The sequence below is a fragment of the Meleagris gallopavo genome, chromosome 16 (genome assembly GCF_000146605.3).
Source record: "Meleagris gallopavo isolate NT-WF06-2002-E0010 breed Aviagen turkey brand Nicholas breeding stock chromosome 16, Turkey_5.1, whole genome shotgun sequence".
Lineage (NCBI taxonomy): Eukaryota > Metazoa > Chordata > Aves > Galliformes > Phasianidae > Meleagris > Meleagris gallopavo.
In genome coordinates, this window is record NC_015026.2 from 3,631,480 (window position 1) to 3,659,280 (window position 27,801).

At 40.0% G+C, this 27,801-nt stretch overlaps 1 protein-coding gene across 2 annotated transcripts; it reads left to right on the plus strand.

Annotated features, from left to right (window-relative positions):
- Positions 1 to 414: 414 nt before the first annotated feature.
- Positions 415 to 27,275, plus strand: LOC104913369 (ubiquitin carboxyl-terminal hydrolase 7-like). 2 transcript variants are annotated; one of them, XM_019620706.1, is made up of 15 exons: positions 415 to 529; positions 4,654 to 4,758; positions 9,566 to 9,764; positions 11,100 to 11,238; positions 12,416 to 12,504; positions 13,206 to 13,314; positions 18,380 to 18,510; positions 21,316 to 21,370; positions 22,450 to 22,530; positions 22,615 to 22,705; positions 23,486 to 23,568; positions 24,474 to 24,583; positions 24,985 to 25,141; positions 26,184 to 26,328; positions 26,893 to 27,275. In XM_019620706.1, the coding sequence occupies exons 1-15, from the start codon at positions 430 to 432 to the stop codon at positions 27,258 to 27,260; spliced, it is 1,962 nt and encodes a 653-aa protein (XP_019476251.1). In that variant the 5' UTR covers positions 415 to 429; the 3' UTR covers positions 27,261 to 27,275. The 2 variants fall into 2 exon arrangements, with proteins under 2 accessions (XP_019476251.1, XP_010717719.2); XM_010719417.2 differs by lacking the exon at positions 415 to 529 and adding an exon at positions 1,156 to 1,306.
- Positions 27,276 to 27,801: the final 526 nt, after the last annotated feature.

Genomic DNA, 27,801 nt, shown 5'->3' on the forward strand with positions numbered 1-27,801 from the left:
TTCTTTTAAATTTCCTAAGGCAAACTGTGAGAGCACCAATGACCCTTAAACCTTGTCTCCCTCTGCAGTCACCTCACTGTCCGTGACTGTGCCGTTCTCCCTTACTCTGCTCACTTGTCTCTTGCCCTCTGGTACTTCTCCAGAAGCTTTTTCCCCTTACTTGGTGTCCTTTGTAGTTTTCTGGGTGAATTAATGAAAAAATAATAGAACAGGAAGGGAAAAAAAAAAAAAAGACAAATTACCCACTCTTTTGCTAATATGAGAATTACTTCTTTTTATTTTTGCTATAATTTCAAGTTTCAGAAAGTCATAAGTAACATCTGTGGCATCAGCGTTCTGTACCTTAGCAACAGTCTTCAGAATGTTATGGGTCCTCTTCCCACCCTGAATAGTCAGCTTGATCTCCATCTCTGTATTTAGTCTTTTAAAATGTTTGGGGGGGTTGGTTTGTTTTGGGTGCTTTTTGGAAAGGCAGCAGTACTACAGAAATGGATCGATGCTTCCACAGGTTTTTATTACAGCAACCTAGGTAGGTATGCCTTAAAAAGGAAATGATTGAACACTATTGCTTACTTCCCTTTCTCCTGAGTCCCTTTGTGCAGCTAGGAAGTGGTGTTTGTATTCTGACTGTACATAGGGATTACAGGACGGGTACTTTCTCTTATTCTGAAGGGCTTTGTTTTTCCAAAGCAAGCAAATTTGGTCACTTTTTTTTCTATCAGGTGAACAATTTCCAGTTTTTTGGTCTTAAAGCAGTTCTAGTTGGTCGAAGACTGGCTGTTGTGGTTAAGTTACTCTGATCATGGGACTTGTTTGGTTGTTTCTGTTGTGTGCATAATCCCAGCTCCCTGGGAACTCTGCCTGTTGCTCTGGCTTTCATGCAGTGGGTCCCAGACTTCTGGAAGCCCAAAGGCTTTTTGTAAGCTGCTGTCTAGTTGCATAAAACCCAGTACCTCTGATGAGGCCATTTGCAGGCCGCTTCTGTGGTTTGGGGAATGTTTGCTACAGGGAGTTGTGAAATAATCTGTATTTTAACAACTCCTAGTGCATTTTGACTGCTACAAGACTCATTTTGTCCACTTTCCAGTGAAATTTACATAGTCTGTCTATATACTGTTTTATTTCCATGCATTTTTAGGAAAGGTACTAAAAGACTTTGTAGCATCTTCTATGAAATTACAGTGGCTTTGGTTCCAGAATGCCTGGTTCACAGAGGGGGAGGAAGACTGTTCTGTTAGCTGCTCCTCCCAGCACCCTGTGTCCAGCCTTCAGCTGCTGCAGGCACCATGGTCACATCATCGCAGAGGTCTGTACAAACCGTGGGACACCTCACAGTCCTCAGTGCTGGTGGTTTCCATCATAAGGCGGTTGTATGTGGTGAGGTGTCAATTTAGTGGCACCGTTGCTTCAGCACTGTGGTCTGCTTAACCTCAAAAGGAAACAAATTTTTCATAACCTGCCAGGCAGTCTGCTTCATTTTCTCCTCTGTGGCCACCAGGTCCAAAAGCTAATGAGAAACACTGTAGGTAATCTTTCAGAATTAGAACACTTGGTATGACTTGAGCCGTGACAGCAGCCCTGTGCAGCTGTAGCTCAGTGTTAAACTTCTGGTGGCCATGGTTTCGTTGCTGAGGGAGAGGACTCCTTCTGTAGCTTTAGTCCACGAGGGACTGCAGACATGGTCACTGCTGAGCTGCGCTTTGTATTCAGTGTTCTTCTCTACCAATATAACAGGCTTCTTATTTGTTCAAAGGCCACATTATCCAGACAATACGATTTTTACCTTCTCATCAATAATAGAAAAAATACGATCAACTTTGAGATTCCTTCCCTCTAGATTGGAATAACTGTGAGCAGCAGAGCAATGTGATGCAAAGTTGATCTTATTAAACCAGCTGTATTCAGCTAAGAGCTTTTTGGACTAAAGGTTTTTCAGATGTTGTACTTCTTTCTGATTACTCAACTGCACGAGTATTTTGGTGTGCTAATGTTGAGGTCACTGTCTGTAACAAAGATTTTAGCAATGTCTGTGAGTTACGGCATTGCATGGTATGATTGTAGCTTCAGAGGGTTTGGGCTTTTGAATAGCCATATTGCTCTCAGGCTTCTGTCTGAGCTGTTCAGTGATCTCTGTTAGTGAGCTGTGCCTTCACCCTGTCTTGTGCTGGACCTGTGAGTGGGCTGCCTGGCTTCCTGCTAATTCCTCACAGTTAATTGTCTGCATCAGCATCTTTCAAGTTGTGTGCATCAATTTGTTTGACTTGATTTCACGTCAGCAATCATGATCTTTTGGAAGATAAGTGGGAACTCATTGTTTTGCTCAAACTTAAATCTGAAATGCTTCTTCTCAGATGCCCTCTAACTGAACCTCCAAACTGCAGAGACTCTTTGAACACCTGAAGCTGTTTGGTTTCTTTATACTGCAGTGGCATGAGCAGAAAGAAAACTGTAACTCCAGAAGTTTGACTTATTGTTGCTGTTCATCATATTCTGCTTTCTTTTTTTTCTAATGAAACAATACTTAAGTCATAACTATTGTGTTTTGGAGAGGTAGAAACCAATTTAGGTGTTCTTTACAAGGCAGCCTAACAGTGTTTGTCTGCTGTTACTGTCTGCTACTGTTACTACTACTGTTACTGTGTGTGCTCAGGAGCTGTGGTGCAGTGCTGCCGTGTGTGTTGGGATGGGCATTCGGGATATGTGCTGTGCTGTGGTTTGTTTTTTCCCCTCATAGTATCTCACATGTGCCTCTGCTGTGTCTCCTAAGGTGATCACTTTTGCTCTGATTGCTTCTGTGTTTTCTCCCTGCTCTCTGCTGGCTGTGCTTTGGGGCAGTGCAGTGCAGCATCTCTCAGAAGCCCGTCACTGTTAAAGCGAGGTCCTAGCTCACAGACATGTCAGTGCTCCCTGCTGCTGGCGAGGGACTGGCTGCACTTCGGCTGTTTGCTCCAACCTGTTTATAGGCATTAAGTTGCCCTGATGGTGACTGGAAACAAAGCAGCCTGTGTCAGTGTGCAGGCAGTTGCTGTGCTGCCGCAGGCTGTATGCTGTGTGCCCTGCAAGGAGCTCTGCCCCTGCCCTCTCAGACTTTGTGTTGTTGGAAGAGAAAAAGAAAGAAAGGTGAGCTGTGGAGATAAACGTGGTGATATAAGAAGGCTGCGGGGTGACCTCACTGCAGCCTTTCAGTACCTAAAGGGAGCCTACAGAGGGGAGGGGAATCAACTCTTTGAAAGGGTTGATAACTGCAGGACGAGGGGAAATGGTTTTAAGTTGAGAGAGGGGAGATTTAGGTTGGATGTCAGGGGGAAATTTGTTACAGAGAGAGTGGTGACATGCTGGAATAGGCTGCCCAGAGAGGTTGTAGATACTCTGTCCCTGGAGGTGTTCAAGGCCAGATTGGATGGGGCCTTGGGCAGTCTGGTCTAGCATTAAATGGGGAGGTTGGTGGCCCTGCATGTGGCAGGGGGGTTGGAGATTCATGATCCTTGGGGTCCCTTCCAACCCTGGTCATTTTGTAATTTTTTTGTTCCTTCCTGCTCCTCAGTTGCAGTTTAAGCCTTTCCCTTCCCAGTTAGTTCTGTTGTAATTAGGTAGCTGTTGTTTGAACCCAGCGCCGCAGTGCTGGTTGCTGCCGGCGGGCTCTGTCTGCCTCGCCCAGCAGCAGCCTTCAGCACAAGCGGTCATCGGCGTTGGGATCGTGCTGATGAGACGCAGTGGGTGCCCGCTGGGACGCAGCAGATATCTCAGCGTCAGAGCTCTAATCCAGACAGAAATCTCAGCTCCCATCTGTTTCTGTTCGTTAGTTCTGTAAGTTTTACTTGGGGAGCTGCTAATCCAGTGACAGCGGAGAGCAGCGCCCGTTGTTGCAGCGTTTTCCTGCACGCCGGCCGTCTGCAGCCCGCTGCAGCGGCGCCTTACGGGGCGGCAGGGCTGGCCGCTGTCCGAGGTGCTGCCGCGAGGTCCCGCAGTCAGCGGCTTGTGCCGCGTGCCCGCAGCGCCTGCTGGTTAACCGGGATCGTCAAAGCGCCTTGAAGATACTCGGGTTTAGTTCGTGGTGTTGTTTCGTACTTACAGTTTTAGTAGCGTTTGATGTATGTTTTAGATTAGTGTCAGTAGTGGCTGGAAACTGGAGAATGTTACTTCTGAGCTGTTCCCAGGATGGGTAAAGTAAAGGACTTTCTTTGCATTTTTTTTCAAGTTAGATTTAAAAATGCACCTTTACGTTTGATTAGATACTTTTGTTTTCCTTTTAAAAGCAGTGAAACTGAAGAAGACATAAAGCATGCTGTTGGTTTACCAGTCTGTTACTAAAAATGTATCAATAAAGGTGGGACAGCAGGACAAAGTTATTTACGAGGTCATTTTCACTTTGAGACTTGGTTTTGAAATTCTGAGTGTAAGGCCATTAGAAGCTTAAGAATGCTGGCGTTCTCTGTTAATACGGGCTTTTTATCAGGTCATTAGTGTTCATTGGCTTGCAGAATTCTACAGTTGCACATCCACAAGTACAGTAGCTGTGCTGCTGCTTTGGTGGATGCTGTTCAGCAGGACAAAGTGTGCCTATGTTTGAAAAGTAGTCTGTCTCATAAGTATTACCTGAGATAGAAATGTCAATACAGTTGAGTAATTTTTGTTTTTCTTTTTCTGTGTTAGCTGGAGATGCAGATGATCCTCCAAGAATTACTCAAAATCCTGTCATTAATGGGAATGTAGCAATGGCTGATGGACACAACAACACCGAAGAAGACATGGAGGATGGTAAGGAAATACAGATGAGAACATCTAGCCGGCTGGCTTTGTTATTTTTATGACTTTGAGAACAAAATGGCCTATGTTTTATCTGTCCTTTGAACTGCATCTCATTAAAAAATCAAAGCCTCGGTAGTTAACTCCTTGTTCTCTGTGTAGCTTTTTACAAAGCTATCCAGTAGCTTCAGGGTCCTGACAGGTAGTTTACTTATTTTCTCTTTTAAGTATTCCTTTAAACACTGCTGAAAGTTACGCTGTTCATTGTTAAATTCTCTGACACATTCATTTATGCATACTGCAGCTGTGCATTACCAAATAGTGATGTGTGGCGGTTACACAATTCCTTCAGGACAGTTAGAGAGTCCTTATCTGTTACGTGGCAGCTATGATCAATTTTTCTTTGTGTAATAAGTCACTGTAACTATTCCTTTGACGAATATATTCCACCCTTGCACTTGAGTCCAAGGGAAATTGTGCCTACTGATGTCCCTTTTAATGAGAAGGAAAAGTGATGGAGGTTTTGAAATATTTTTGTTGACCTGTTAAATAAAAGTGCATGTGTAATTTGTTTTTTTTTGTTACAGAAGATATAATTTTAAAATAACTATGATAGAGTTACTTAATCTGAAGTTCACTAAAGTTTGTTGTTATATTCAGTGAAGGAAGTGCCCAGTTGTATTTCTTTTCTTAAGAGAGGAGGTGAGGGAGAAACTGCCTTTATTTCAAAGAACAAAATAAATGGAACTGGGAGAAGGGAGACAGTGTGAGTGGGATTCCTTCCCCTCTGATTCTTTGTCTCGTGTTGTCTTGTGAGAGATAAATCTGAAGTACTTGAAGCTTTGTGGAAAATATTCACTGGTTTAGTTTGAGAAAAAATCACAATTTGAGTTTAAAGAGCAAAAAAGCGCTGCTTTCACGTGTTTATGGAACCTGATAGTAGATAGAGTACTGGTAGAAAATGGTAATATTCTATGAAGAGAATATGGTTTAAATTCAGGACATGCTCTAACATTGGCAAAGATAAAGTTTCCTAAGATTGGATTATTGCAAGAGAGTAAAAACTAGGTCTGTTCAGCCTGTGATTTTTGTTATTGATCTCATTCAGGTGACTTTAATTCACTGTAATTAAGTCTGAAACAGGAATTTTTGTTTTGATCAAGACAAATTTTTTTTGCCTGTTATAAAAGATCTTAAGTACCTTTTATGTTTATTGTGATATTAATTATTGTCCTCATGTACATTCAGTGTGGTCAGGAGCATTGATGCACTGTGCTGTTGGACAGCTTTCAGAGGTAGAATATGATTGTTAAGCAATACTCTGGTAGTTTCTCATTACCATATTTGATGAAGGAGTGCCTGGATACGTCTTGGTGCTATGATATTTTATATACACAGATAGAAAGTGTTGTTATTGCAAAGACATTCCTGAAGACTTGCATCGTGTCAGTGCATGGTGCTGTTTCAAGGCCTTGTAAATCAGATGAGGTGTTTGTTATTGTGTTATTTACACATCAGTGCAATTGCTGGCTTGCTGTTGGTTCGTTTGCTATCCTGAGCTGCAGCACAGTGTGCATGTATGATGGGCAGCCAAGAGGTTCACAGGATAGAGGAGAAAGTAGGAAGGCACCGACCTCTGTAAGCGTCCTCCGTGTTCCTCTGCTGTTTTTCTTAGCAAGTGAGAACAAGCTGAGCTGAAAGAGGGTGCGAGAGGAGAATTTGGATACTTCAGTAAGAAAACTAACATGAGTTTTAACAGTTTCTGTGGAAGAGGTGAAAAGTAGGATAAAATGTTGGTGCTTCCTTCCTGTGGGATCATAGAAACCAACTGTTTGAATTCAGGACATTTTTGAGATGTTTTTGTTTTTTCTGCTTAGCATGAGAAGAAACAACTGAGATGGGGGAAAAAGTGCAGCTCTCATCCCATTGGTCTGGCAGCAAACGTGGGCATTGAGTAACACAGCATGAGACTGCAGTGCACCACTGGCAGGACTTGAGATGGGGCTGTGCTCTTCAGGGGCTGGTGCTGGTCTGTGTGATGTGCTGGCAATACAAAACAACCAGCAGAGGGGAGCGTGCTGTGATTTGTGCAGGAAAGGGCTCAGAGACCTGATATTTGTGAAATGAAATAGTTTTGCAAATATAATTAAAAGCAATAAAAATAAAGCTCTGATCAGATTTGCTTCATAAGCTCGTCAGTATTCCACGCAGCACCTAACATAAATTCCCTCTGAAGTTAAAGGTCAAACAGAAGGTCCCTAACAAAACCAACTCAGTGCTTTGCAGTTTCCCAGTGCTGCCTTGTTTCCATTAAGAATTAGCAGCTAGGAGGGCTTCAGCAGTGCCAGTATTAGCCACGTGCCAGTGTTGCATGTGCTGCTTTTGCATCACTTTAAAAATATCCATAGACTATTCAGCTGGTTTTGCTATTAATAGTTCAGGTTCAAAATATTTTAATAACTTTAGTGTACTTTAAAGTTAGCAACATCTACTAAGGGAAAAAAGAAATCTGATTTTCTCAAAGTTTTAAACACAAAAATATGTACTTCATTTTTAAGATGGATCTTATATTGTGTTTGGATCTGTAATTTGGAGAGTCTTTGTTGTGTCACGGTGTTAAGTGTGACGTTAGTGTCATCAGTGACAAAATCTTTTCCATCTAGCAGATGTGATCCATAGCATGTAACTTCAGCGGGCAGGGTTAGCTGGATCTGCTCTTCCAGCCTTGTGTTTAACTCTGTGTATGGCAGTGATTCATGGAAGCCTTCCTTGCCAGTCACTGCAAAATTATCCTGCTGCCAATTGCAGCCTTGTATTAGAGGTTGTCAGATATGATGGCAAAGGAAGGTTTTACTTATTTATGTGCTCAGACTTACTATTTAAACTTTGTTTTATTTAAATACAGTTCTTGTTTTAATCAATTGCACTTGTTTAAAGCATGGGCTTTCTGGAAGGAAGAGAAGGTTGTTATTTCTAGGGACTGTGTTTGTATTTTTAGAGAAACTTCTATTTCAGAGTTGACCTTTGCTGCAAGGCTGCATTTTTGTGACATAGTTTCTAGCGATTACTGAAGTTCTGTACTGAGAAGAGCCCTTCCCTGGTGAAGTCTCACGCACAGGCTTCCTTGAAAAGAAGACAAGAAGTACAGGCCAGCTTGTTTGGAAGCATCTGCAGATGCTGCCTGAGCCTGGTAGTGAAGCAGTGTCCTTGTGCTGCAGTGCTCTGAACGCACTTGGTCTGCTCGTTTTTGGATGCTGAAGTACTGGGCTGTGAACAGGGAAGTGTTTTCCAGCTGTTTTGAGATACATGTGATATAAGACAGAGTTAAATTGGTAATAACTGTTAAAGATTGTCTAAAAAGAAGCTTGAAAGTGTGGCACTCCTTTGTTCATAGAAGTGCAGCTGCCTGGGTTCTGTCAACAAGCAGTGAGTAGCTGAGCTGGGTGGGAAGCGAGCAATGAGTAGGTGAGAAACTGCTGGTTTGGCTGCACTTGCAGTGGGGGAGCAGGAGAAAGTAAACCCCAGCAATGGGAAAATGTCAAGGAAGCTGGCAGCACAGAGCATTGTGACAATTGTTACAGCTGTGGAGGGGAGATCAAGTAGAGGGGTTGGCTAGCTTCTGTTGTAGTAGTTACTTTTAAGAGCTGATTAGGGAAGCTTGTCTGTCCTGCCTTACACAGATATGGCCAACTGTGTTGCCAAAGTCAAAATCAGCAGCAAGATAGCTGCTTGAAAAGAAAACTGCTTTGCAGGGGCAAAGAAGGAACTTTGTCAAAGCTCCTGTGCAGTTGTGGACAAAAATTCTAGTTTGTTGTGTGGAGTGTATAATCTTTCCTCTATTGCATGTTGTAATTAAAATAATTTGGTTTCTTAAATAAGGTAATAGCCAAGACTTGACTCGCCCAGTTCCTGCCTTGTCCCTGCACCCCAGTGCTCTTGAGTTCAGTATCACAGCACATGATGTGCCCAGGGCTGCATGCCTTGTGCTGCTTGGACCTCCCAATGCCCAGGAGCAAACCTGGCTGTGCTGTGCAGGACTTCAGATGAAGCCATGGAGGGAGAAAAATAAAAAAGGCAGGAGAGTTTGTTGGGCACCCTCTGTTACACCTTCCTTGCCCCATGCCATTGTTCAGATGAGCTTTGAGTTCTTTATCCCTATATACAATGTGAGGTGTATTGCAGGAACAAGAGCCCAGACTTGTGCCTTCCTGAAGCTGTGCAGCTTCCAGCATGCTGTTACAGCTCTGTACAGCAGCAGTGGAGCAGATTGTGGTATACAAAGAAGTGAGGATGTGGAAGGAAGGCAAAATTAGTTTCAGTGTGTCAAAATAAGCAGTGTTAAAGACTGTCTCATTTAACTTTATTTTAGACCACTAAAAATCTCTAAAGCTTCTGCATACAAGATGCAGGATCCTCCTCTTCAGTAATTCTTCTGCTGTCTGATAGAAGATTAAAAGGAGGTTGATTTGTTCTGAACAGACACTTTTCCAAGCAGAAAACAGTAAGTAGGCAGTGACTTGGTATTAAGAGTCAGTTGGACAGATTGTGAGAATCCTTCAATCATTAAGAAGAAATTGTCCAAAAGGAGTTTATTCCAGTACTCTGTCTTCCTGAATGCTATTGCAGTGTGTTCTTCAAAACAAAAAAAAAAGTTGAAACTTCGGTTGTGTGGGGGGTAAATGACACTGCAGATTTTGTTTTGTTTGGTTGCTTCCAGAACCTCACTATAGCAAACACACTGATGTTGGCAGGGATTGTTTTGGAGGACAATACATGAGATTTTTCAAATGCTCTCTGCACGTACATGTATATCTTGCAGATACAAGTTGGCGATCGGAGGCAACCTTTCAGTTCACAGTCGAACGCTTCAACAGATTGAGTGAATCAGTTCTCAGCCCTCCCTGCTTTGTACGGAATTTGCCATGGAAGATCATGGTCATGCCACGACTCTACCCGGACAGACCTCACCAAAAAAGCGTAGGATTCTTCCTCCAGTGCAATGCAGAATCTGATTCCACGTAAGACCCTTTAAGTATTATTGGAGTCTTCATGTGATACTATTTGAACTGTATTGTAATAAGTGTAGGCATCTGAAAACACCTACTTCATCCAACTTTCTTCGAGAGGAAAGAATTCTTGCAAGGTGTTGAGTCCTCTTTTCATCCTGACCCTTCAAAATCCTAAAGCACAGGACTAATCCTCTCTTTCAGCAAGATTGTGATAGAATTCAGGTATGTTTCAGTTTGAGTACTGAAGGGAAGTCTTTGACAGTTCTCTTAGCACGTGAGAAGTTCTGGGTTCATTTCAAGCGGAAGAGCTGCTGGAGCTTTAAAGCCCTGCTGAGCCATAGATCCCACCCTGTGAGGAGCAGGAGAGGGTCGTTCTCTGCAGCTGAGGCAGGGAACTGTGTTGATGTAGTCCTTGAACTGAGTTCATTGCTCAGTCAATAAGGACTCAGATGTCTTCTCAGATTCCTGTATGCAAAACGAGTTTGACCACATTTGACCCTTGGTAAATAGTATAATAAATTAAAAAGAGAATTACTGCACTTTATCCAGTTAAAGAGCAGGTGCCTCACAGGTATCCTTTCCAGTATGATAGCTTCATTCTTGCATCAAATCTTAGACCGTTTTCACTCTGAGTAATGATTGTTCTTTCCTGTCATTTTTGTAACCTAAAATGTGAATGCTCAGTGCAAAGGTAAGGAGGAAAGATGTGTCACCAGTTCCTGTGAGAAGTGGTTCGCACATAGTAGTCACAGAAAAAGCGTCAAGTAATCTTCAAAAGTATTGAGCTAGATGCTAAGAAAGCAGTAATGCTTCTGTATGAGACATTGACAAGTCTGTGTCTGAACTGATGTTCATTCTGATTTACACCAGTGTCATAGATTTGAGCAGGATCATAAATGCTGCTGAGAAAATCTGGGGAATTGGGAAATGTATCTGATGGGAGGGAGGGAAGGCAGAAGAACCTCCTCCTTTCCTTTGTTAAAGACTGAGTTATCCCAGTCTGGAGACACCAAGAGCCCTTTCAGCTGACATGCATGTTGGCACCAAAGTAGATGAAAAATAGAACCTTAAACCACTGTTGCCTGTGATTCACCAACAGTCCTTAATAACACTGCCCAAGGAGAACCTCTGTTCCAGCTGAATTCAGATTTGTAATGTGGCTTCAGAAGGCCTCAGTGATTCATACCCTCAAATGATTAATCAAACCTTAACATCAAACAAGAGAAAATAAAAGAAAAATCTGTGTATAAAAGCAAGGTAGCAAAAAACCCAATCAAGGGTGTTCTTAGTGATTATAAAAAGCTGCTATTTGAATGATTTCACGTGCTTCTTCTGTATTCGTAGGTCATGGTCTTGTCATGCACAAGCAGTTCTCAAGATAATAAACTACAAAGATGATGAAAAATCATTCAGTCGTCGTATTAGTCACTTGTTCTTTCATAAGGAAAATGATTGGGGCTTTTCCAACTTTATGGCCTGGAGTGTAAGTAATTGGACTTCTATTAATCTGTTACTGTATAGGAGAAGTTTAGTACTTATTCTTCTGGAGCCTGAAATACCTGTGGAAATGTATTTTAAGCTGCTTTTCTTGTCATTGCTGAAGATTATTTTCAATTTCCTATGAATTCTTGTCCTTACTGTAGATTGATTTTATTTTGACTTAAATATTCCACTTGATCAGGTGGAGGCCTGTTGATTAACCCACAGAAATGATCCAAGGAATGGAGCACCTTTCCTATGAGGGCAGGCTGAGAGTGCTGCAGCTGTTCAGCTTGGGGAAAGATACAGGGAGACGTGAGGGCAGCCCTTCAGTGTCAAAAGTGGGGCTATGAGAAAGAAGGCTCTTTAGCAGGGTCTGTAGTGATAGGACATGGGGAAATGGTTTCAAACTAAAAGAGGGGAGATTGTTACTGGACATAAGGAAGAAGGTTTTTCTACAATCAGAGTGGTGAAGCACTGGAACAAGTTGCCCAGAAAGGTGATGGATGCACATTCAAGGTCAGGATAGAGCTGGCTCTGAGCTGCCTGGTTGAATTGCAGGTATCCCTGTTCATTGCAGGGAGGTTGGACTAGATGACCTTTAAAGGTCCCTTCCAACTCAAATGTTTCTGAATATCTGAATGACTGTCACTTGGTGAAAACAAAAGAAAACAAGTAATGTCATTCTGGAACAACATAGACTTTCTTGCATTTCCATGTGTTCTTCATGTACGTGTACATACACTTCAATGGACAAAAATACTACAGAAGCTTACCTTGAGACAGCTTTTTAAGCATTTTCGAAGGTTAGTCCTCTAATCTTTCATCTGGCTGGAGCAGCGTTCATTGGAAGCTCAGCTTTTGATTACTGACTCTTTAATATCCACAGGAAATTGAAATAGTTTTGCAGAAGCTTAAAAAGCTGGAGTAGGTTTCCTGTATTGAGACATTAAAAAATGATCCAACTGCATTAAGCTGAAAAACAGTTTTTCTTTTCTGCTGGCCTTCACTCTGCCCTGCCCTCCCCTTCCCTCCTTCCCCCCCAAGTCCCACTTTGGTTTATGATTACAGATAGATCCGGTTTGGAAATTAAGTGATGTCTAACTGGTTGCTTCACTGCAATATTGTAAGGTACAGAAGTTTTGCAGTTTTCATGTTCCTGTGTCATTTGTCTTCTACAGGAAGTTACTGATCCTGAAAAGGGCTTTATAGAAGAGGATAAAGTTACTTTTGAAGTCTATGTTCAAGCAGATGCTCCCCATGGAGTGGCGTAAGTACCTTTGTTCCAAAATAATTCTTGATTCTACTGTTTTTACCTTACTTCAAATTGTTCAGGTATTTTGTTAATAATAGTTGTAGCTCATTAGATATTCTCATTTAGTCACCTTTAATTGATGAATTTTCCCAGTGAATAGTTTTCATTGTCTCAATTTGTTAAATTTCAGTATGCATTATTCAGCACAATGTTTGTGAAACTTTTACTTTTGTACAATTGGTTTGTGATTTAATAGCTCTGCAAATCCAGCCTCAGTGTTTCTGATCTTGCAAGTGAAACTCTTATCAGATATAATCAGGTGACTCTGCTGTCTATGTCTAGCTTGTCTGGGTTTACAGCTGTTTAAAACCTCCTTGTCTGAGTCACTCTGCCTCATGTCATTTCTAAAGAAATTGGTTCTGCTGAAATGTAGACTTGCCCTTAAATGTATACCTCTGGGTTCCAGCACACTTTCATAATAAATAACTTGTCTGCCATATGGAATGTATTATAAAAGAAAATTTATCAAAATTGCAAAGCATGTAATTCCAAAGCTTGTTGCTGGTAGTGCTGGTGTTTTTAGTCTGTTATTTCAGTATTAAGTAATAGAGAGAAGTATCTACAGCACTGGTACCTCAGAACAGATAGTCTTTATTACACTTAATACACTTCTGTCTTGATTTCAACCTTGATTGATTGATTTTAACTTTTTCTAGGTGGGATTCAAAGAAGCACACAGGATATGTTGGCTTAAAGAACCAGGGAGCAACTTGTTACATGAACAGTTTGTTACAGACTTTATTTTTCACAAATCAACTACGAAAGGTAATTAGTATGTGGGGGAAAAAGAAATGAGATTGCTGTATATAGAAGTGCTTCAAAACAGACCTGATTGTCCCTTTTGCCTCCTTCATCCTCTTACAGAAGTTGTAATTTATGTGGTCATGCACATCATACTTGACGAAAAGGAAAGGAAGCTTCCTTTTCTAGTTTGATGAGCATAGGTTTTTGGTTTTGTGAAAGTAGTCAGGATACCTGGTGAAAAAAGGAATGTTTTTTAGCAACGCTAAGCATAAAATGTCCATTAATTGTACTGGGAAAGGAAAAAAGGACTGATTCAACTTCTTACAGATCTGAGGGAATTTTCCTTAAGTTAAAATGGAAAAATCAGTTGTGACTTCTCAACCCATAAACATAATTAAAAAATAAATATGACCATTTGTTCTGGTTTTTAATTTGTTATGTGGTTGAATTACCTGCCGTTGTGGTTTGTGTATTTGTAGTAATGAAAATATCATAACTTCAGTAGTTTGAACAACTTTATACTTGCTTCGTTTGTATGTTTTTCATTTACTACAGATGGTTCTTCTGTGGTGGAAAGAATAGAATTTTGACGTGTGGGCTTAATATCTCAGTGAAAAACGGGATGAAAGATAGTAGGTCACGTGTAAACTTAAAATAGTGCAATACTTCAATGGGTTAAAAACATAAGTGATGTCTTCATATTGGAGCGTGGCTGGCTGGAAAATCTGAAAATATGTATATGGGAAGATATAAGTACACCATTTCTTTGTTGGCATCTCCTGTTGATCCTGCCTACTTCATTCATTTACTGTTATTGGTGATTAGCATTCCTTAATTGAGAAAAGTTTTCCGCTTCAAGGATTTTTGAAGACTCTTTTGTCATTCTTAATTCTCGATCTGTTCTTTTTGCTTTCTATATTTTACAACTTCTCCCTGAGTGTTTAATGTCGGTGTTCTTGCCGTCTGTGGTTATTGTATCTCTCTTACTGATAGTTAAGTATTCTGACTTCTTTTTTCCCTTGAGTGTACAAGGTTGTTCCATTAAGCTTTCTTTTCTCCAAAACTTTCCTTCTGTTATATCATTTTCCACTGTCTTACCATTATTATTTGTATCACAGTGACCTGCAAGTGTTCCTGTTGAGATTTTTCTTTTGCAGTGTGCTGTTTACTCTGAAGTGTTGCAAAAAATAGCATGTTGAGCTCCAGTAGCCTGTAAGTGAGATCTTACCAGTGCCACACACAAGAAAAAAATACTTGATTTGCTTTGCATGGTGCCTCTGTTCCTTCTTAGCAAGAGGTGTAGCTTTCACATTCAGTTTATCGTTGTTTTAATGCCTGGTTTTTGCTCAGTGCTGATAATGTTTGTGACTTTTATGATTTTGGACAACTTCACATTGCTCTTGAAAGAAAGATATGTTTCTATAATAGCTACATCTAATCCAATTGAGTAGTTCCTTTCAAGAATGTCTGGTAGTCAGTAAATCAATATGTACCATGACGTAATCTTCTGTGAAGAAGAAATTCTTTTTGTGATACAGATTTGTTTCAGCTGAACTGATCTCTTCAGTCATTCTCCTGCACTCCTTCCTCAGAGCCCAAATACAGACCAGCTCTTAGGGATCTTAGGGCTAATATCTGGATAGTGACCAAAGGAGAAAGGTTAATTTACTAGCCAGGAACTGCAGCTTCCTTTTGGAAATGGTACTGGATTCTCTGCTTATTCTCCAGTTTTCAGAGCACCTGTAAATAGAAAAGTCACTAGTGGTTTTTTTGTAGACAGCTTTAGTACTCACTTGTTACTACTAGAGATGGGAAGACTCAGTAGCTGACTGGTCTGGAAAGTGACATCTCTACAACGTGTTCATTTTCACTTGGAACCAATTTGTTCTTTTTGAAACAATTAATTATCACTAATTCCATTACTTCTGTTAATCCTCTCTACTTAGGAGAAATAAAAGTCGTTTTGCTGTTATTTGGAGCTTTGATAACAGGAGTTGCTGTCAGGAATAGAGCTGGGAAAGCACACTTATAGGAAGTCAAACCTCTGAGGTGTGGGAGAGAGAGGATTAATGCAGAGATCTTTTCTGTGCTTTGTTTCCAAACAGCAGGCAGAGGGTTCTCAGGTAGCTGAAATGAAACATCTTTTCATTTGCAATTTGGTGGCTTTGGTGCTAGGGAATAAAGCAAAGGAAGTTGCTCTTCAGAGCATGTGTTTGTCGCTGGGAAGTGAATGCCACTGGCAAGGGACAGAGGTGGCTTCTCAGCTGGGGAGTCCAAGGCTACTCTCAGAGCATGCTCTGGTACTTCCCATGGCCATTATCAGTGTCTGCAGCCTGTCTGTCTCTGTTGCTTCATCCAGGAAGTTGTACAGTTCTTTGCTGGTTCTCCTGAACCTACGTTTTGTGAGCGCGTTGCACACTGTCTGTAGCTATGCTAAAATCATGTGTTGATGCAATACATTCCTTCCTGATCTGCCTCTCCTTAACTTAGCTAATATGTTTTGCCTTACCCTCAAATTTAATGCACAGCCTTTTCTTCCCTTCTTAAATAATTGTCTTGACTCTGAGCAGCGTCTTCAACCTTACCCATATCATTCTTTTGCACGTAACTTTTCAGAGTTTTTCTCATATCTGCCATTGCCTGTCTGTGTCCCTGTCATTCTTATGTGTTTGTTTCCTGGAGGAGCTTCTCAGGTGCTAAAGGTCCTGCTTTTTTCAAATGATCAAAATGCCCAATTCCTTGATCCTTGAGAACGAGTTACGAAGTTTGGGAGAGCAGAGCATGAGAGGTTGTGAAGGATTGTGTTTGAGGGGTGATTCGTTTTAGGATGGAGAAACACTTTGTATTTTGAGAAATTGTTTCAGTTGTACTCACCTACACAACCAAAGAAAGGCTATATGTTAGATGTTAATAATTCATTGGAACTTCAGAAGAAATAAAATGGGTGCTTTTATTCAATGGCGTCTGGAGTGCAGTCATTAAAAACAAATTTTAAGCAATTATTTGATTATTATTTGAGAGATGCAGGAATGGATTTAGTTATAAGAACGACACGAGGAAACCAAATAAGAATGAAACGCAAAAGACCTGATTTTGTTTAGTTGTCATTATATTCTGAGCACCTATTCATTCATTTTAAAAGGAGATAGCTGCATTGAGAACCACTAGGATGAATTTTAGCCTGCTGTAGTATCACTTGGGTTTGTCATGAAGGATGTTTAGCATTTGATTGTTGATTATTCATAAGTAAATACAAAAATACCTTTGGAAAATGTATCAGCACAGGCTATATTGGAATTTTTTTCTTTACGTGATTTTCACATCCAATTCACTTAAGCTTAGCAACTTGCTCAATTTTTGATTTTCAAGGAGCATTTACAAGATACTGAGAACAATGAGCAGAGGCTGATCAGATTCAGAAGACTTGAAACATGGTTGTTCAAATACTACCCATTCCCATACTTGCCACTGAAGACCAGCTCATAAAAGAGCTCATAAACCAGGATTAGGGGGAGGTTAATTCTGCAAGATGCTGACTCATCTTGATGTTAGTGTTTTCAAGCAAAAAATAACTCCTGCAAAATCAAAGGGATAATTTTAGCTATTGATGTTTAAATTGGAGTTTGCCCAGAACAGCGTAGTTAACTGTAACTCTGCATAAGGATAATAAAAATAGAGAAGCAGCTGAAAATGTATGTATGTGTATGTATGTATATATACACATATATATGCAGTTCTAATGGAGTTGTTTTGAAATCGTACGATCTGGTCTGGGGGAAGAAATTGTCAGAGCAGAGTGGTCAAAGCATACAGCACGTGTGCAGGAGGTGTTGGAGCAGTGCTGCAGGAGGGGCTCAGCTGGGCACACGCTGGGCAGCGGGGCTGCTTGGAGCTGGGTCTGTGAGCGGGGCACAGCACACACAGCCCCCCCAGGCTGCCCTGCTGGAAGCTCTGCAGCCCTGCTTGGCCCCGTGGAACACCTGCTGATGCAGCTGTGTCAGGATGAATTGATCCTAGCTGAGTGAAGCTGTGTGGGGTGGCTGGCTGGTTTCCCTGCTGGGCCGCCGTGAAGGATGATGGAGGTTCAGCAGATAAAACTTGTTCCTAAAGAATAAAATCAAGGATGTGTTTTTTGTCTTTTTTTAAATCTCAGTTGATGAAAGTGGTTTAAGCAAGCTCTGAGATTTGCAAATGCAGAGCAAAGGAAGATTATTAAAATTGGAGTGGCAATTGTTCTGTTTAAACAGGGTGTTTTCTCCTGTAATACTTAATATCGGTGTCTCCTTTTTTCACCTATTATTCCCTTTCAAAGTTCTCTATTTTCTTTTTACGTTCAGAATTTTTAAGTGAGCATTTCTCTGTAAATAGCTTTTCCGTAGACATATTGACCTAAGGTTTCATAAACAAGTCCCATTTTCCTACCTGTTTGAGCTCTCCTTATGCCTGCTGGTCTATTTGCGTAACGTTTTGTTTTCTGTGTGGTTTAATTAGTGAATTGATTTGATGAAGCTGTTTACTCTGTTTGCCAGGCAGTGATGCTATCCAGTAGGAATGAATGTATCAGAGAATCTCAGGCATCTTCATGCTCCAGCTATACCCTCTGTTTTCACTCTCCCGATGCCCTCTATGCTTTCATGTCGTGTGCTTTCTCCCTGCAGTGGAGGTGATGGTAGTCACACAGAGCCAAGCTAAAGCACAAAACAACTTATTTTCAAAATCTTGTAGTGCTATCCAGTATATCAGATTCTACTGTGACGATTGCATGGACATAGGCATGATAAATTGTCCATGTGCATTGAATGCCTGAGTGTATTTACTTTCCTAGGGTAGAATAAGAGAACCATTTAGATAACGTTACCGTGAACAGAATCAGTTGTTCAGATCTTTGTAACCACTGTGCTCTAATAAGATGATTTTAGACAATTAATGTTTTTACATTACAGTAAAAGATTTTATTTCTCATTCTTTTGGAGTGATGATTAAATGAGTTGTATGAAGTTAAGTCACTGGAGAGGAAAGCGTGCGTTAAATGATTCGAGGAATGAACTTTTTCCTTTGATACTAATTGAACTAAATACTTTTTCAGGCTGTGTACATGATGCCCACTGAAGGAGATGATTCATCCAAAAGTGTTCCTTTAGCATTGCAAAGAGTGTTTTATGAGCTGCAACATAGTGACAAACCAGTTGGAACTAAAAAATTAACAAAATCTTTTGGGTAAGTTTTGGAATTTTCAGCTACTATAGGTTTCATATAGTATTTCTTTGAAAAGGTTTTATTTAAATCAGACTTTTTGAGAGGTGCAGAGAAGTGTTAATACAGCATGTTAATTGCTAGTCTTTCACAGGTAGCTTAGAGAGGTTTTTGTTAATAATCAGAACCAACGACAGCTGGTCCAGAAGTCAGGTTTTGGAACACACAGTCATCAAACACTCTAGCAGTGGGATTAGAATTTGCCCTACCTGAAAGTTGTGCGACACATTTGTCTAAGTAAAATTCAGAACCACATTGGTGAAACGCTGCAGTTCATGTATTGTTCATATCTCTTTTGTTTCTGTATTAAATGTAGGGAAATAGTGATCTGCATCTCCAGATTGTTAGTTTAGCACTGCTGCCTGTGACAGCACTTTCCTAGGACTTAAAAAGATCTTATATTTTCTCTCATCCTCGTTTTAGAAACATTTATCCTGTATTCTGTTTCGTGATTTAATGCTTAAAGAGTATCTGTTGCATGGAGAAAAGCTGTCAGTCAGTACACAGACACAATCTTTCTTTGCATTTTCTTCAACTAGCACACTCTTCTCTTCTGTAAAACGTTTGCTAAAAGCTTGGCTTTTATTTTCACTTCCCTCCAGTACCCAATTCATTGCCTGGCGTCTCTTTATGTGATACTACCTCCTGTGAGACAGTGTTACAAAACATACTTTTGTATCTGGAACACACAGGCAAATGGAAAATGGTTGTGCAGTATAGCTGTGCTGAGGATGGTGGTTTTGTTGTTGGTTGTTTGCTTGGTTTTTACAATAGCTTGGTAGCTCAGATGACCCTATAAACGTAGAGAATTTTTTAATTGAAAATTGTTCTAAAATGTTATTTGCATTACTTCATTACACGTGTGTTTGTAAGCTCATCATTTGTAACAGTATTGAAGGGATTATTTGGAAGTGGGTTAGAAAATTAAATGGTCTTCTCTGCAGAGCTGTCCTGGCGTTCAGCATAACAATCCCATTTGTGAGCTCTCTGATTCTGTTAAAGCTGTAGAAATGCTCTGCCCTGATAAGATGCTTTGTGCCCTTACATCTGTCCTTCTTTTCTCTGCACTTTTTGGGGTAATTTTAAAATGAAGTTGGTAACCTCAGTGCTCTGTCTGATGGCATCTTCTGCCTACTGCTATCCTGTTACACTAAAAGGATTTGCTGATATTGTAAATACTTCACCTTGAGTTAGTATCTTAACTGTGTCATCTTCAGTAGCTTGAAGAGATCTATCCTGAGGGTGTTGCACGAGCTTAATTTTGTAGCTAAGAGCAACCTTTGGAAAATGTGCTTCTCCCTGCTTTGGTTCTTGGAAAGGATTTTTTGAATGTGGTTGAAGATCTTTCTTTTCTTTTTTTTTTTTTCCCCTTCCTTTAAATTAAAGGGAAGGTTCTAACGTGGTGAGACCTGGCTGTATACTGTGTGGAGCTTAATTTTGTGCTGGGTCCTATGACTTTCTGAGGAACGTAAATAAGCTTGGCTTCTTAGAAGAAACTGATGCTGTTGTCAGAAAGAGTCCTCTTTCAAAATCCTAGTATTAGGATGTAACCTTCTCTTTGATTTTTTTTGTCCTTTAAGTTGTCAAATGCTTAAAGCCTGCAGATTCAGAAGGTTATTTTCCATTCCTAATTATCCAGTGGATTAGTTCAATGGTCTTGTTCAGGTGGGGACCCCACACAGCTGTTTCAGCCTGCTTTTGGGAGTAGCATCCTGCAGTGTAACGGTGCTGATGAATCACTGAGAGTGGGAGGGGAGAGTGAGGTTAATACTGCTCCTGACTGCACCTCTGCTTCTGGCTTCAAGAGCGTGGGGTTGAACCTTTAGCTCACATGGAATCCTGTGGTAAATACAGCTTATTTTATACAGGAAATGATGACTGTTGAAAGAAGAGCTGTTAGAGTCCCAAACTCAAGAACGCTTCTTAAATCTAAAGAGTTTCTGTGAGAGTATTTTGTGGTGAAACCGAGAACAGCTCCTTTATGCTTCTTCCCTTTTACTTAGGCAGGGGCCATAGCAGCCTTGCTGCACTGTGTACCTTGGCCACCAGGGAGGCCTTAGAAGCCCGTGTTGTGCCTGCGCCATTCACACAGCTGCTTGCAGATGTACGGCACAGGTGGTGTGGACACGTTCAGTAACACGGATGTGTCCTTGGAGTTACTGTGCATCCAAGATTAACTGCTCAGATGAGCACAAAGGAGCCACTATTTCTTAGAAATCCATTTGCTTCTTCTGGTGTGCATAAATTTGCCTTGAACACGACTTAACTACACATGAAGGGCAAGGGCACTCAGTGCGGAGGCAGCGAGAAGCATGTTGAGGAAACTATTCTGACAGCACTGAATTGCTCCCAGGCCTCTTCTTAAGTGTTTTTTGACATGAACTGAGAATAGGTTTTAAACTGGAAGCATTCTGCTAGCAAGAGCCTGACCTTAGGCTCTTCCTATGGCTTGGGCTGCTTTACCATTGCCTGTCTCCAGGACTGCAGAAAGAAGGGAGATGGGTGCAGGGCAGCTGCCCACGTGTTCGCTGCCCCTTCCTGCTCTGGGCTCGGGGTACTGAAAGGAGAAATGGATCTGGGAGCAGGCTGTGGGCCAAGTGCGTGCTACAGAACTGAAGAACTCTTGCAATAGGCAGTACTGTATCTTAGAGTCTGTGTATTTTGCTATGCACTGCATCATTGATTTCTGAAGAGAAATCATGGAAATGTCTTCTGAACTGTAAATTTTCTTTATGGCATAGTAATTTTGTATTGATTTCTCTTGCAAAGGTGGGAAACTTTAGACAGCTTCATGCAACACGATGTCCAGGAGCTATGTCGAGTGGTATGATTTTGCTGTTTCTTACTGACACGTCTTGATATTGTGTGTGTATAAGTAGGTTGCTCCAAAAGTAATGCCTCCTATTTATTTCTGTGGAACCTACAATCAAGTACAATAACACTTTTGATAGAGTACATTCTCTGCTACAAAACATTATTTTTGAACATAGTCACCACTGCTAGCTGTGCATTTCTGCCAGCAGTGAACAAGAGCCTACATGCCATACTCATAAAAGTCTGCCCCAGTGGAGGTGACCCACTGTTGCCACTGTTATAATGCACCGCCCCCTGCCACCCTGTGCTCACGTCCGCTGTTTGGTCTGCATAAACATTCAGCAAGTGTCAATGAATGTCATTAACTGCAATTTTTTCTGCTTGGAGTTCACACACACCTTTGCTTCATATGTTCTTTGGTGTCAGACGCCACTGTGTCAGAGTGCCCCTCTGTTGCCATCTGTCACCCAGCAGTAAGATGTAATGGGATATTAGTGGGAAGGTTCAACCACTACTGGCATCCCAACATCTGCCTCTGATGTCGTGGGCCAGCATCATAAAATACATTTTGGAGCAGCCAACGTAATACAAATTAGTAACATTCCTAGTTGTACTGACACTAATTAGTTTAAATCAAATCAATAAGACTTACGAGCTTTTGCCTTGATTTATTTATTATTTTTTAAGAATGGGATTGGTTGTGGCCTTTTGAGGGTGAGGATTTTGTAAATGACAGAGAAGGCTGAAAATTAAAGAGAGTATATGAGTGGTCCTTAAACTGCTATAGAGAGGAATATAGTTTTGAAGATACAAGTGCATTACACCTCATAACACCTGTGAGGTCTTTCACACTCAAAGGATGGTACCTGAGGTGGTTCTCAGAGTATTTTCTAGGGGGAAGAGGAGGATTTGAAGGATTAGAGGAGATGCCAGTGAGAATAGACTAAAAGTTTCAGTGGAAGTAGCTTAATGTTTTAATTAGTGAAGTAGCAATTCATAAGTGATGAATGAATCTGAAACTGTGCATGTTTATCCTATGCAAAAAAAAAAAAAAAACACACACACAAAAAAACTTGATTTTTCTTTCAGCTGCTTGATAATGTGGAAAATAAAATGAAAGGCACATGTGTAGAAGGCACTATTCCGAAGTTGTTCAGAGGAAAGATGGTGGTATGTATTTAATCTAATATTTAAAAAAAATTAACTGTGTTACTTTGCATACACTGAAATTCTGTCTTGTTTATTTGTTTACAGTCTTATATCCAATGCAAACATGTAGACTATCGATCTGAACGAATAGAAGATTATTATGATATCCAGCTAAGTATAAAGGGAAAGAAAAATAGTAAGTGATACATTGAAATACGCACCAATGAAATACCTGAACATATTGGGCTGTTTTCTACTATTGAGTTTGATACCTGCAGATTTCAAATTCGTTTTTTTGTTGCTCATCATTTTGAAAAATCCTTTATTTAATTTCAGAGGAGATGTTTTTTATTTTTAGTCTTTTACCCTTTCTCCCATTCTCCTTCCTTGCTCCTTCCCACTTAATTAATTCTCTGAGATATTTTCGTAAAACACTGACTTGTAGGAGTTTTACGGGTGTAATAAAATAGCTTATGATGCCATTCTTAATAACAGTAGTGTTTTCACAATAAGTTATAATTTATATATGGAGAGTAATTTGTGGGGAATAGATTCTTATTCAGGCTTGACTGTAACAACAAGCAGATACCAAGAACAGACTAACCACAGCATCCTTGTAGTGGTCCCTTATCATTGCTTTACCAAGTACTTGGCATACAAGACATAGAAAAAAGAATGTGTAGGACTCTAGCAGACAAAATCATTTAGCTTGATATTTAGCAGCTGCACTGAGAACAGGAGATTTGGCAGACAGTTGTAACTGTGGTTTTAAAATCTGTTGAAATTCCTATTTTTGCCTCTACAATTTTGCTGTGTTTTTTGATGTTCTTAAACAATATAGCAATAAAGACAAATATTCAAATAAAAGCTCTGATGTCTTAATGTGTTATTTGCTGGATACTTTCAGCCCCCAGGCTAGAGTAACCTTACATTTTTCTTTCTCTTTCCCTACTATTTGCCAATCTTTTTCATGTAGTTTTTGAGTCCTTCATTGACTATGTTGCAGTGGAGCAGTTGGATGGTGATAACAAGTATGATGCAGGAGAGCATGGCTTGCAGGTATTTTTATTCTTTGATTTTAAAATTTATTTCTGTGTTTGTGATAAAATAAAAGAGATTGTATCAACTGATCTTGTTCATTTTTCTCTTTATGCAAGCATGTATGTAGTTCCTCTTAATTGCTTTTAAATTTTTCAGAATGGAGCTTGGACTTGAAAACAGTCCAATCAGCAGTAAATGTTGCTTTTGTATTTAAAACAGTTCTAGTGACAAGAATGATTTTCGTGAACTTCTTCTCTTCTGAGAATTCATTTAAGACCATCCCATTTGCCTATTGAAAAAGCAGCATAGCTCTAAAAGTTACATCAAGAGGTCATTTTTCTGTCATCATTAAGAACATCATATGAGCCTATGCAGTTTCAACCATTTTTCCATGTGCATGTTCCTAAGCTTTTCACTTGTACTTTGTTGCTTCCACTGTAGGAAGAAGTCCTTCCCTCCCACCTAGGTCTTATTTTTGCAGCTTCCATATAGCAGATCTTGTCAATAACATGCTGTATATTCTTAGGTGTTCTCAAGAAGCAGCGTTTGGTAGCCAAGTATCTGTTGGCAGGGTACAGTGGACATGAAATTCCTAACTGATCAGAAATTAGTTTTTGCCTCAGTATTTTTTTAAAAATTTCATTTATCCATGACTTGCTTGTAATGAGATATTCACGTGTGCTTGCGTGAGTGACTTCAATTTAAATGAAGTGATTTCTTGGTTAATGATTCTGCTGGAGTAAGTCATGGAAGATGGTGGGGCATTGAGGTGGTTCAGAACTGGAGCAAAAGCTGACTATTCTTTGCATGTTGTGTCAAGCCTATAAGACAGAAGTCCACAGGAAAGTGTCTGCAGCAGACAAGTATTTTAAATTGTTAAAAATCTTGCACTTTCAACCCTTTGTTTCCTTTAAAATATGTAGGAGGCAGAGAAAGGTGTGAAGTTCCTAACATTGCCACCAGTACTACATCTACAGCTCATGAGATTTATGTATGATCCGCAGACTGATCAAAACATCAAGATAAATGATAGGTAAGTTTTCAGTGGAATTTGTCAGATGTAGAATTTGGACCTATTGATATGTTTTATATTAAAAAAAGTAACAATAATTATTTGAAAAAAGTCAATTCTTGAATCAACTGCAAGAGGAAGGAGTGTGTGTAGGTGTATGTTAGAGGTCTCCAAAAGGTGCACTGACTACTGTTTGGGTTCTGAATGACATACGGAATACTGAATCACTTACAGCTGTCGTATAAAGATTCCGTGTAAAAGCCTGTGTAAAACATACCAATGTATTCATATCCTGGATAGAATTGTCACTGTAACTTGTTCACTTTTTGTAACTCTCCTTTGGCTTAAGTATTGGTGTTGTTCTTAATAGCGTGCATCTCTTAAATACAAATAAACGTGTCTTAATTCTCTTCAAAAATTAGGTTTGAGTTTCCTGAACAGTTGCCACTAGATGAATTTTTGCAAAAAACAGATCCTAAAGATCCTGCAAATTACATTCTTCACGCAGTTCTAGTACACAGTGGAGATAACCATGGTGGACATTATGTTGTTTACTTAAATCCAAAGGGTGATGGAAAAGTGAGTATTGAAAAACAACTAAATCTATTTGTGTTTTTTAAGTAGATATTTGATGTTTTCACGATGGGCAATTCTTTGCAATTGATGTTTGCTAACAGAGCATGCTGGTGTGCTCACTTAGTGAAGTCAGATGTATTTGACTTGCCTTGTATTTACAGAAGAAATCAAACCTGCAGCCCTGGCGTCTAGTTCTTGCACTTTAGAGAGCAGCTTACATTTGCAGGTGATAAAGACCCACTTGCCTTCTTAAGAGAAGCACCTTCCTATTTGCTGTTGGCTTCCACTAAAAGACTGAGGGAATCCTTTCAGTCTTGTGCCTGTGTGTTGAATTTCTGTAGCAAGCAAATTTCATTCTGCATTTCTTCAGACTGACTTCATGCTGAAGCAAATCTGAATCTTTCTGTGACTCAGAAATTCAGCATCTTTGCATGTCTGACTGTTATAGGTTCAGGTGACTTGATCAGATTAGATGTTTATGGGTCAGGTGCCTCTTCCCTTGAGCTCACTGGATTTCTGTGTAAATGTTCATAGGAAAAGGAATAGTCAGTTTTTACTGTGTATTGCTATATGTCTTTCGCTCTGAATTGCTTTTGTTTGTTTTACTTAAATTCCTGTTTATTTAATTTCCTGTAAACTACTTTAAAATTACAAGAAATTACCATTATTTGCATGTTGTACCATTGCTCTGTATATTTTGTAAAAATAAGGTCAGTTATCTGAGCTTCGCAGAGCAGTATTAAATATGTGAGGAAAAGTCTTAAGGTGAATTATTTGTATAATTATCGAACTAAAAACTTTCAGTATTCAGTGCAAAATGTTCACGTGCATCACTTAAGGTTTGATTCTTATGGTCTCCATAATGCTGGAGCAGGTAGCACCAGTTAGGCTGAACTTAATTTAATTTTATTTTTTTACCTCCTGCTGCTTGAAGACAAATTCTGGTTACTTCAAAGAGCTGTAGATATGCCAGAAATAGGATTTATTTGTCACCCAAGAAAGTGTTCTTGTGTGTAAAATTACAATTATATAAAATTTTCTCTAGTGGTGTAAATTTGATGATGACGTTGTATCAAGATGTACAAAGGAAGAAGCAATTGAACACAACTATGGAGGCCACGACGACGACTTGTCTGTACGGCACTGCACCAACGCGTACATGTTGGTTTACATCAGGGAATCAAAATTAAGTATGTATATTCTGCGTGTGTTAGATAGGCATACTGCCACTTAGGGCTGTGTCTCACTTAGGAACTGTGGACGAGAGGCTCTATGAGTTTTAGATGAACTTTGTAGATTCTCTGGGGATCAGCCATCGTTCCCCTTGCTTATGGGAAGTGTGTTCTAATCCTCTGCTGCCTTGTCTTAGCACAGTAAGGCAAGACTGTATCGGCAGTGTTTTAGCCTTAATCGTTCTGTAGGGTGGAAAATGAATGACTTAAATCATAAAAACTAGAACTAATCCATTTTAGCATATGTAGATCTATTAAAAACAATTGAGTGGTGGTAAATAGTTTTTTAAGCCTGAAATGAATATTTAATTCAGAAATCTATGTTACTTGTTTCATGGAAATAGTCTATTTTGGCTCAGGATAGAAAACACTACTTTTGCCAAAACACAATGATATCAAATCATGTTTTTAATTAAAAGATGAAAAAGTCTGGCTTTGACTTCAAGTCAGCAGAAGTCAAGTGTGTTTGAAAACCTTGTTTGATGTAAATTTTGAAACGATATCATGAAACCTTCTTTGTAGGTGAAGTCTTGCAGCCTGTCACGGACCACGATATTCCTCAACAACTTGTGGAAAGGCTACAAGAAGAGAAAAGAATAGAGGCTCAGAAGAGGAAGGAGAGGCAGGAAGCTCACCTCTACATGCAAGTGCAGGTCAGCTTTGGAAACAAATCAAGTTGCAGCTGCCTTCCCATTAAAATGCAGAATATTGAGCATCCAGGCAGCAAGACAAACCTTGATTTTCAGTTTTGGAATAAGCTTGGAAGTAATGTTTTCACTGAGATAAAAATTTCAGTGCTTCTAAGTATGTTTATATGTGCAGTCAGTACTAATGAAACACTGCTGTACTGGGAAATCAAAGCGTGTTACAGGCATTTCTGCTTTCTCTAGAAGCCAAAGAAGTTCTTTGCTTGCATAGAAAAATAGTAAGTTCAAGTGAAAGGAGAAGGACTAGGTTATTTGAAAAGACTGCTCTGCCACTGCACTTCTATCTCCTTCAGGAATTATTTTCTAAAATTAGAATGTATCTAGCCATAGGCAGCAAGGCTGGACATCTGCCAAACTGAGCTCATCGAGTAGAAGCAGAAGGAGAGAGTGCTTATATTTGCAATTATCTTTTTGGAAAAGCCAGATGGACTAAATTGTTATGAATTGCCTTAAGGAACCCTGTTTATGACTCTTTCCAGAGCCCATCTGGTGAAAGAAAATAAAATCCATTTTCCATTCGCCTCCATGTTTCTTTGCATTTTCTTGCTGGAGTTCATAAGTGGAGATGCTGGTGAAGTTAAGCTCATTCAGTACTATGTATACACAGGGGCTGTTTTCAGTGGAAGGATTGGCAGAGTTGTACCTTTTGTCTGTCAGTTAAAAGCTGCAGCAGTGCAGGAGGCATCCTCCTTGCTTTACACAAAATATGCTGCTTTTTTTCAGG

What these genes read in the sequence shown, in the direction of transcription:
- LOC104913369 (XM_010719417.2), top strand. Translation starts at nt 1,171, where the DNA reads ATGAAATTACAGTGGCTTTGGTTCCAGAATGCCTGGTTCACAGAGGGG. An exon ending in TCACAAATCAACTACGAAAG is followed by an intron (nt 13,315 to 18,379) that starts GTAATTAGTATG and finishes ATACTTTTTCAG; the next exon opens with GCTGTGTACATGATGCCCAC. An exon ending in AAATTAACAAAATCTTTTGG is followed by an intron (nt 18,511 to 21,315) that starts GTAAGTTTTGGA and finishes TCTCTTGCAAAG; the next exon opens with GTGGGAAACTTTAGACAGCT.